This window comes from Sinocyclocheilus anshuiensis, unplaced genomic scaffold (genome assembly GCF_001515605.1).
Source record: "Sinocyclocheilus anshuiensis isolate Anshui unplaced genomic scaffold, SAMN03320099.WGS_v1.1 scaffold999, whole genome shotgun sequence".
Lineage (NCBI taxonomy): Eukaryota > Metazoa > Chordata > Actinopteri > Cypriniformes > Cyprinidae > Sinocyclocheilus > Sinocyclocheilus anshuiensis.
In genome coordinates, this window is record NW_015544197.1 from 939,884 (window position 1) to 951,578 (window position 11,695).

The 11,695-nt window shown below is 38.7% G+C and overlaps 1 protein-coding gene across 2 annotated transcripts in view; it reads left to right on the forward strand.

The window, feature by feature from the left end:
• The window catches only part of LOC107696776 (lipoma-preferred partner homolog), a 222,268-nt gene that overhangs the window by 92,797 nt on the left and 117,776 nt on the right, over positions 1-11,695 (forward strand). For both annotated transcript variants that reach the window (XM_016497272.1, XM_016497273.1), the window contains one exon: positions 198-320. In XM_016497272.1, coding sequence (XP_016352758.1) covers positions 198-320 — 123 coding nt within the window. The remainder of the gene's footprint in view (positions 1-197; positions 321-11,695) is intronic.

Sequence of the window (11,695 nt, forward strand, 5' to 3'; positions counted from 1 at the left end):
TGTGTAATAGTAGCCCACAGTGGATTATGTACCGTATTTGAGTGCTAAATTGCCTTCTTTGTGTATAATATGTAGTCATTTTTCTTTTATTTTAGCATGCTTTGTTCAAGTGTGATTAAGTGGGTTAGCCGATGTAGAGCAACCTTCTTTCTAAAAGACCTAATTTCATTACAGGTTACTGTGTCTGTGTGTTTCAGATAAAAGGACATGAGAAAACTCTAGAAGAGAGACGTTCTAGTCTGGATGCTGAGATCGACTCTCTGACCAGCATCCTGGCCGACCTAGAGAGCAGCTCACCATACAAACCACGCACGCCACAGGTACAGTCATTACAAACACACTCCCAAACCACCTCCAACCACATTACATTAAAGACATTCTGAAAGCTTCACCAATTTAGAAATTGTTGCATTTAATATAATATAGCATTAAATTTATACAAATGCTCAGTAAACGTTAAGGTAATATTGAGTAGCTTACATTTTAAACACAATATTGCCAGTTACCCTGTCTGTTTTTGCTCCTCCAATGAAACTATTACCAAACGAAACCAAAAAAGAATCAACCATTGTGTGTCTCTCAGCAACACACAGTAGCAAAGATTAGTTCCTGAATTAATCAGTATGTTTGAACAAATCGAGTGAATGAATTCAGTGACTCCTATTGGTGTGAAACCATGTAACCTGCGGCCATTCAATTTTAAGGACCAAAACTTTAAATAAGATCAAATAAGTTCAGATTATCCTTACAAATTAATGTGGTTCACAGCAAGTGGTTCTCCATTATAGTGCAATTTAGGATGTATAACTCTGGTAAAATGACAGTAAGTCAGTGGCTGAATGTGAATAGGTATATAGGTATATAGAAATAATTGTTTCTGTTCTATGTATTTTTTTTTTTTTGAGAAACCATCATTCACTATGAATATTCATGCTTGGTGTGAATAGGTCTTTGAAGAGGTACAGAGTGTCACCCATCTAGAGTGTCATCTATAATTCTGCACAGGCTGCAGACTTGAATAATAACTCAAAATCTCTTATTTATTTTTATGTTATTATTTTAACTTATTCATTAGCCTTTAGTTTGGATGCCCCCCCCCACACACACACACAAAAACAAAAGGACATTAACTAATTTAGGTTGCACAACGAGACAGATGAAAAGCAAATCAAAATGTGTAAGTGAACCAGTAATTTCTCATTTTTGGAAAGTGTTATAGTCTAAAATTATAATGACCCATATCATTAATAGATATCAAATGAAGTTAAGAGTAGACACTCAAGTTGAGACCTAGGGCACTTTACTAAATAGTTCAACACACAATGAATGTAGGCCAGTGCATTTGGAGTCAATGCTGTCGCATTTGGAGCAACCACAAGTCCCTCCTGTTGGCAAACAGCACCACAGATAGAGCTCGCCTTATTACATGGCCAAAGCTTAATAATGGAGAGTGCTGTCTCTGAACTAGAAACACCCTGCTTTTGGCAAGCGGTCTCTATTCCTCTTTTCTTCTCTGGGGTCAGTCTATTACATTTTCTGATCTCCAGAGTCCTCGACAGGCACTCTTTTAAAATGATTATTGAGCATAAAGTCTGCACAAACACAACTCTGCAAAAAACTCACTCATAAATTGATCTCTGTAAGTATTTGCAATATGCTGATAGCTACAGTGAGTAATGTCTGATCATGTCCATTTGTTTATATTTTGCATGGAAAGAAACTAGTTATTTCTGAAGTTATATCCTGAAAATCCTGTATTAAGATGACCTGAATGAGCTTTAGGACTTCTATCTAATAAAGTATGTTCTATAGGTGTACAGTAGTATAAATATATTAACAGACATACTACATCCACCATTCTGACATTGACCTTTGACCCATATGTTCTACTAACAGCAACCATGAAAGTGATTTGCTCAGGTGTTCATATCGATAGATAGATAGATAGATATGGATGGATGGATGGATGGGTGGATATACTGCTAGATAGATAGATAGATAGATGAGAGATGAATCGACAGACACAGACAGACAGACAGACAGACAGACAGACAGATAGATAGATAGATAGATAGATAGATAGATAGAACAAATTCAGACTCATGAATTGAACTCTACCTATGGTGCTTACGCTTGAAAAGAGGTGCTCGTTATGTTTCTTTAATGTTGCCACTTCCTCTGTTCCCATGGCCTCATGGGATAGCAACGATGCTGACGGGGTATTGTTTGGCCATTGTATCATAAATACTTAGCATTCGGAACCCTACTCATTTGATGTAACGCATTTTACACAATGTATAACAAAGACGTACATGTATCAGACAGAGAGAGGCTTTGAATCTGAGCCACAGACATGTTTCCTAAGACACATAGTCATGATGGAGCAACGCTGCAGAAATTCCTGAGGGAATCAGAGTGATGAGTCGTCAAGAGGTCACATATCAATGTCTGAGCCAAAAGCTCTGTTTTTATAAAGAGCGAAACTGGCTTTGACCTCAGTTCAGGCAAACGCAGAGACCATTGATACAGTATGGTGAGAAAACAATGTTGCTCTCAGCAAAGTGAGCCTGGTTTGGCAACAAGTACTGCAAACACACACATACACACACTGAGAAATATGTACACTCAAATTTAAAGCACACAAACAGCTACACTCACTGACAGTCGCATATTTTGAAAGGTCATGCACCTGCACACTTTTGAAGTGGCAGGTAAGTTTTTCCTAAATAAAATATTTAGGTGCTAAGGTCTAAGTGCAGATCTTTGTAAAAGTACTTTGTGAGAGCTACAAGTAACAGAAAGGAGTCTGAAAGCTTTTGTCAGTAGACGTGAAAAATTTATACAGGCAGAGAAAACACAGTGTTAGAGAGAAAACAGCCTGAGTAGTTTCTGGTATCGGGGTTAAATCTCAGGATCAGTCTCAGTTGCTCTGATATCTGCCTGCTCATTTGGCCATTTATGACAGCGTTTCTCCACCAGAGCGTGAAATATGTGTAAAAGAGTTTAAGTGTGAGACAGTGCCAGAATCATCACCTAGTGGCCAGCTATTATGTAAAGATTTTGGTGTGTTTCCAGTGTTCATAGACTTTTTCAATGACAAAATGAGAGATCACGAATTTACTGTTATTGTAGAAATATTTATTTTAAATTAACATTAGAATTATATGGAACTTGAAGTGTCTTAAAATGTTTGGCTTTTCCAAATTTCCATGATGAGAAATTTGTTTCTTATGGGAGATTTTTTATTTGTATAACCAGAAACATGTTCAATAACATAATATTAATAATAAACATTTCAAGTGCCACCAAAGATTTTTTTACATTTATTTTCTATTTCTATTTCTATTTCTATTTCTATTCACACACACACACACACACACAGAGACACACACACACACACACACACACACACACACACACACACTTTAATAATATAACATTTTATTATTTTTTTAATATTTAATTAGTACTATTATTTTCACTTATTTATTGTAGTAGATAGTCAATAGATACAGATTTTGGTGTTAAAATGTATTCTATAAAATTATATAAAAAACAGCATGGTATATATTTTGTGATGCTGTATGAAATAATAAAAGGTTGAAGGTGTGTTATTTGTTTTAACTGTACTGAACCCACAATTTACATTATTGAGAAATAAATTACATGTCTTGGAACAAATATACATAATTACTGCAAATGAATGCAAATGATTTTGGGTTAGCATTTGGCTAATGAAAATCCTGTCATTTCAATTCATATTCCAATTCATAAATTCAAAGTGACCCTGTTGTTAAATTCAGAATTTTGCTCAATGCTGACACAACCATGCACTCTTATGTACATTCCAGCTAATGTTGCTTCTGGCTGATTAACTGTATTTGACCTTTTTTATTCATTCAGCAGATCCGCCAGGCCTTTATTTTTCTCTGTCTATGTTATATGAATTATTAGAGTGACTCTGGGCTTGTTTAATGTGCCAGGTTTTATAGCTGAGGCCACTGGCACAGCTGCTCTCTCTGTGATCTTCCACTTGTACAAACAGTATCAGCGTCCTCAGTTTACAGCACTCCCAAATCACAGAGCCTTCTCTCAAAAATCAATAGGAGTGCTCTTCCCCTCATCCCTGATTTGAGCTTTAAGGAAAGGGACTTTATCCCAGAGTTCGTGGAAAGCTGTGGTTAAAGGACCTGATTTGTGATCTGTATCGACTCCTGTGTGTGAAATGGCAGCTGAATTTGTTTTGCTGCTTTGATGCTTTCCAAACCTATCGAAGAAGTCTCTTTGCTTTAGTTGGTGCTCTGTGGGTGTAACAAGACATAATGAAATGTGATCATTATATAAACCCATTTGCTTCCATCATTCATCTCTCCAGCCATACCCCTGTCCCTGCAACACAAACACACACGCAGTGGAATCCATCCAAGAGGCAATTCTGAGTTTGGCATAGATTAGCATAGATGTTTTCCCCTTTCGTACCCACAGTGTTGAATCAGAAGTAGTCTTTATGGGAATGTAATGAGTGGCTCTCTAGGGAAGACATCACATTTTACAATAGCTATTTTTACAAGAGAAACCACTACATAATGCCTCTTCACCACATGAATAATATTAAATATTGAAGTTATATTGGAAAATGAATCAAAGCATGGAAATATTATGTTAATTGATCTCAGAAAAATTCAGTCAACAACATTGCATATAAAAAAATAGATTTTATTAATCTTTGTGAGAAAATTTCTAGTTTGTGGAAATGACGCCACGACTGTAGCACAGTCATGATTTAAAAAAAAAAAAGTAAATCATTCTAACATAATAAATATCGAAATGTCATATTTATTGCATTATTTAAATTATCATAGTTTAAATATGTAATAATTCATATTTTTATTATGGATTATTTTTTACAGTTTAACATTGAAAGTTTGGATCTGGAACAAGGATATAATTAACGTATCTATATATAAAAGGCAAATGTTGATGGTATGGTTAAAAAGTTTTGAAGACAGTTTGAATGTGGTTCTTTAACAAAAATATGAGAAAAGTTGAGATCTGTGAATTTTAATAACAATCAAAGTACATAAAAGTGCACAAAGTTGAAGAAACAGCTATTACCATGTTAACTGTTGAACTGCTCAGTGGCAAAAACTCCCTTAGAGTTCATTTGAAAGGTGTAGATCCCACAGATCTATTTTTTTCTTTTCCTCAAATGTTATGAAACATTACCTTCAAATATGGCCCAACCAATCTTGCTTAAAGCAGCAAGTCAGCAACTTTTTCCCCATTTTTAGAGAAGACCTTTTAAAGACCCTGACCTTGTCAGCAGTTCATGCATGCATTCTCACTGTCAGCCAAGAATAGGTAGGGAAATTCTCTGGTGCAATGCAAAATCGTAAAAGCTAAAATGTGTTTTGTAAGAACGTCTAGATTTAGCTTGTTCCTGTTCAAGACGTTTCAGGTCTGCTAGCTTCCCCACCTCTCTTACAGCTAATGAACAGTCCTAGCAAATGAGATCAGTTGAAGGAGAGCAGATAAGTGTCAAACAGAGAGTTACTACCCGAGGTGCAAAGGGTCGGTCAATGAACTCAGTCTGTCATTATCCAGTCAGGTGTCTGCGGTGACTTCCGTGATCAGGAGGACAATGACAATATATCTGTACCTTTTTATGTGTGTGTGTGTGTGTGTGTGTGTGCGGCCCTGTACACATTTTGATTTAGATCTTTGGCCTGATACTTCTTTTGGTTATTATATTTTATGCATGACTGAAATTGTATAAAAATATAGGCATGCAAATCAAGTTTTTCATGTTTGCTTGGTTTGGGAATGACATCTTGGTGTTTTACTGCCGCATTGACCACTTTACAGTTGCTTGTGGAGAAATTTCCCATCACAAATTTGTCATTTATTTGAATGCACATGCTGGATTCATTTAAGAAACTCATACCAAAAATCTCTTTTTGGAATTAGCAGTGAAACTGTGATGGTTGGGCTCATTTCAACAAACCAAAACATTGCCAAAAGACTGCCCGGACCTCTTTCACAAGCATGAAAGTTTAATCGAATGAAGTCAGTAAGACTGAAAATGCAGTTGCAAAAGTTGTCCATTTAATTAAACACGAAAGCATAGAGTCACATAAATGTAAGGGATGCTAAACTTTATCAGAGCGTCAGCTTACAGAGCCTTGTCTTATTATGTGACACCGTTTTGTGTTTTCGAATATCCAACAGTAGCACATGATCCATGTGTAAGTGTAAAATCTCTTTACTCTTCATGAATTAGAGTAAAAATTAATTTTACTTTTACTTGAAATAAAGTGCTTTTTGACATGCTCATTGATGCATGTTGCTGTCTCAGTGTGTTTCATGACTATTTTTCAAGGATTTAAAGGGATAGTTCATCCACAAATGAAAATTCTGTCATTATTTCCTCACCCTCATGCTGAACACTGTTTTTACTATTGATAATATTAACATTATTTATTGAGCACTAAATCAGAATATTACAATGATGTCTGAAATATCATGTGACACTGAGGACTGCAGTAATGACTGCTAAAAATTCAGCTTTGCCATCACAAGAATGAATTACATTTTAAAATATATTAAACAGTTACAGTATTTTAAATTGTAATAATATTTCACAATATTACTGTTTTTATTGTATTTTTGATCAAATAAGTGCAGCTTTGGTGAGCATAAGAGACTTCTTCAAAAACATACAAAAAAAAAAATATCTTACCAACCACAAATAGTGTGATTTTTTTTTTTTTAAATCTTACAGACCTCAAACTCACCTCACAACATAAGATCAATATTCCCACGCCAGAAATCAATATTTTAGTTCAAACTTTCACCTTATAATTTTTGGGAAAAACTAAAAAAGAAGATTGACTCTCAAATCGCCAATTTTCCCACCTAAAGTTAGCACTTAGCACTTAGAATCGTTCTCTATTTTTCCATCCCTGACACTTTGTTTGCTTACAAATTTTTGTCAGAGAGGAAGATATTAGGCCTGAAGGCATCTCAAGTCATGTGAGCCCTATACCCTCTAGGACTTCTGCATTATTAAAGTCTTCCACACAGTTTAGCACAAGCTGAGTGCTTCCTCCGCTGCTGTTCTCCATGTACCATTCCACACGGGCGCTCTGGGGTCACAGCTACACAAGCACACCTGATGTTATGCTCAGGGTCAAAAGGGTTCAGTGTTGTTTTGAACCCCATTGATTCCATTGTATGGACAAAAACAGTTCTTCAAAACATCATCGTATATTTTATATTTGTGTTTCTCAGAAGAGTTAAACAGGTTTGGAATGACATGAGGGAACAGTGACAGAATTTTCATTTTTGGGTGGACTAGCCCTTTAAAATTCAGATCCTCTTCCCAAACATCTCAGCTACTCTTTAGCGTTTTCCCCTCTTGATTTGTGGGTGAAGAATGTGGTTTGTCTTTAAGGGGTTAGGTGACTGAAGTGTTGAAGTGAATGTGTGCACTGCTCATCATGTAGAAGGTGCTGCTGAACAGGAGGCGGAGACAAGGGATCCTCCAGCCACGATGCCGATGGAGACTGGCAGACCTGCGGCGATCCCACCGCACAGATGGTGGGCTGAGGGTGAGCAGAGGGGCTGCCAGGAGACAGCGGTGGTGATGGTGAGGACTGGTACAGAGGTGGTGGGAGAGGGAGGCTTAGTGGGAGTTCAGGATGCTCAGGGTGCTCAGGAACGGTGTGTGCTGCCCCCACACACACCACAAGGCCACTCCCAACACCGGGAGTGCCAGTGACAGGGGGACGACCTCCGTGGTCGTTGTCCCACAGGCAGATAGTTCAGGACAGATAGACAGTTCAGGGCAGACAGACAGTTCAGGGCAGACAGACAGTTCAGGGCACACAGATAATTCAGGGCACACAGATAATTCAGATGAAGGCGGAAGAAGAGGGGGTATGTCTGCATATATATCCAAAAAACAGTCCACTGAGCTCGATTCACCCTCAGCCATGGTACAGTGGGCGGAGCTTCCATCCGAGCTATCGCTGTCCATAGCACTCTCCTCCTTGGCGAGCACTGTAGCCGGCTCTCGCACCTGGTCTGACGTTAATTGAGGCTCTGGCTCCGAGGCGATCCTCAGCTCTGTCGCTCTCTCTGGCGATGGCTCATCGGTCGCGGCGGGCTTTGGCTCTCCATGATTGGTGGGCTCAGGCTTATGCTCTGCACTGCGGGGTGATGGTGGGCTGGGCTCTGGGTCTGGCTGTGTTCTGGATCGGGGTTAGATGCTCTTCAGACACCAGATGATTGCCTCCCTTCAGCACAGTCCGGTGGTGTCTGGGAGGTCAACGGGCCGATGGTGATTAGCCCTGATCCAGAACAGTGAGTTCAGCGTCACGTCGTCGAAAGCTGTTAAAGCGGCGAGCTGGCTGAACTCAACAGCATAATCCAAAAGGGGAAGGTGTTGATGGGCTAGGACGATGAATAGATAAGCGATATCCATAACTAAAAATAAAAACGGACAAAAACGGAAAACAAAACGAGGGGGAGACGCCGCTTACTTATTCATTGTGGTCCGGTATTCTGTCACGCTCCTGCTGTTAGGGAGACGAAGGCACAATTAAGATTATAACAACAAATCCTTTTATGGTAATCCACACGAAGAAGAGGGTCTAACACACAGGGCAACATCAACAATACTGGACAGAAAACAGTGTCCAGAACACAACTTAAGTAGGTAGGCAAATGAAGATAATTAACTAGACACACCTGAACCAAATGACATAATGAACGGGAGACAGAAACTAGGTCACACAGAGCACATGGGGAGAGAAAACACAACAAACAGTCCAGGGGTGTGACAGACAGGTTGACAAGTGACAAGACAGATAACAAAAAATAAAAATAAGTGAGTAAAAATAAATATGTAAAAACAATCCACAATAGACAAAGAGACAGTAAACAGTATTTTGTATGTACAGATATTCTATAGACAAATTATGCAAGGGAATGTGGGTAGATGTAAGATATATTAAGTCACTAACATACGTATAATAAATATAAGTATAGACAGTTGGGTATTGCACATGTTTTATTGCAAAGTGGGGAGAAAATTCTCCTGTAACTGTTCATGAGGTAGATGGCCTGAGGGAAGAAACTTTTCCTATGTCTGGCTGTTTTGGTGCTCAGTGCTCTGTAGCGCCGGCCAGACGGCAACAGTTCAAAGAGGGAGTGTGCTGGGTGTGAGGGGTCCAGAATGATTTTACCAGTTCTTTTACTCACTCTGGATGAGTGCAGTTCTTGGAGAGTGGGGAGGGTTGTGCCAGTTGTGCCATTCATATATTCAGGTATCCCAATTCCAATTGACAATTCCAAGCAATGACAAAAATTCTGTTTGCCACTTTGTCATGCTTTCAATCAACATTCTGAAGCCATGAGAAAAATCCAAGGTTGGTTGAGCCATTAACTTATTTACTTTGTCTTCATTTAAATGAAACCTGTTCAGAAACTCCAAACTCCAATTGTCTATTAAATTAAAACATCTCAGTCAGAGAGATGTTCCACATCATTTTATTAGTCTTTTTTTTTATACTGGTCTCTTGTTCCTAATTGTCCTTTATTTCTGAGTTAAGGAATCAGTTCACAGGCTCATGGGCTGAATAGGATGGGAAATCTATGATTTCTTTCAGAGAGTTGGCACGACCTTTTGGGATATTAAGAGTGTACACTATGGTGCTCACAGTTTTGTGAATAATTACCTCACATCTGCATTTGACATCATCGAGAGTGCTTACATCAAGGCTGAGCGCTATTCTTTCAGCCGCAATAGTCTCCGGTGAGAGGCCACTTTGTTCTAGTCTCTATATTGTGTTTATAGAGCGAGTTACATCACTAGCACTCTGTAACAACAATTAAAGTGATGACACTTCGGCCCACTCCAAGCTCTCCATTCAATTAAACACTTTCCCATCACTGTCTCTTCTCTGTCTCCTGCTCATAAACCTCTGTCAAGACTCTTCATTTACCCGGGTGGCGTGAGCTGACGGACTGGATTGGGGACTGTAAAATCATGACTTGTCATTTGTCACTGCTCTGTTCCTTACTTCCTTTCCTGCCGCCTCCGTGAGAGGAGCCTCTCGGTTGACTTCACACTGCTCACGCTGAAGTATGCTCATGGTCCAAATACAGCTCCTTTCATATGTATCTATGTGGATGTTGCGGCCCCGCTGGGTCAGGCTGAGGGCCTGTTGAACATTGTTGTAAATGTTTTAATGTTATTTATTGTAAATGCTCGTCTCAAGGCAATTTAATGTGATTGGTCCTTTAGGAAGGTATCATATGACTCGATTACTGGGAAACTATAGACATTAAAATGACATTTGTGTAATCCATGTCACATGCTCTGCACAAATGTGGCACTTCAAAATTCTATTATGTAGTCAAAGCAAAATACATCTGTAAGATCCTGTGGTGTGTCACACTAAACTGTATCAAGCAAAACTTTTTTTTTTTAAGTTTGTTTAATCATTCATGCATTCATTTTTTTCTTTAACACCACAGGAATGAATTAGTGCTTGTAAAATTAAGTTTAAAAAAGACAGCATAAAATAGCGAAACAGGAAGTTTGGGCAGGACATATCAAAGGACTTTTTTTTTTTTGCTGTAAACACACGCTTTAATTGTGTCACAGCCATAAACTATGATTTGTTTATGATTTGTTGATGAGTCGGTTGCAAGTTTTATTAGGAGGAGGGACATTCTCATCATAGAGAGCATCTGATTGGACAAAAATTTGTGTAGTGCAGGATGAGTCATAAATATTTTTGGCCTGTTACAGATAAGAAATGCTATAAATTCAAATGTGTATATCAGCTAGAAGTCAAAACACCTAAGAGATACACTTTTCATTCAAACTTACATACATTTTCACCTAAAATCTTGATAAAATTATTTATGGATGTCTTATGCATCAATTAACCATGTTTAAATACAAAATGTAACACCATATTCAGGCTGTGCTTTGCAGACAGTGCAGAGCACTATTCCAAATGTGCAGAAGGTCACAGAAGAACAGTAGTTGTCTGCCTTTCATCCTTTCGGTCTCCCAATTTCCTCTTATCTTCTCTGTAAATAGAAAGGAAGAGGTGTGCGGCTGCTTAAAGCTATTGTCAGCTTAGTTGCCACTCTGAGACATAATCCTGTTGTCCGTCTCCTGCTAAGGAGAGCAAGGTCTATTTCACATTACTGCTCCGCTGCTACTAGAAATGGCAAAATTAACGCTTTTTGTGTGATAAATAATGCTGTTTAATGACATTGTCACGATGCGCTACTGTGAGGAGCACGGAGCGAGGAATGAGGAGACGAGGAGTAAACTTCCAACGAAAATACTTTAATTTACATCAAAGGAACCAGGAACACACACGTAGCGGGGAAAGACGACATTCAATATTGGACGAGGGAAACTAGGGAACCGAGCTTAAGAAGGAAACTTAACGAGGGAATTAATCAGACACACCTGAATCAATGAACAAACACCTAGGAACAACAGAACAAAATCAGGGAACAGGATCAGGAAGACCAAATAAGGGCATAAACATAGGGGAAAACTAGGACACAAGCTAGCAAAACACAAGATATAGGACTGACATTACTCCCCCCTCCCCGAAGGCGCATCCACGCGCCACACAACATCCAAAGGGGAGGGGGGGGGGGG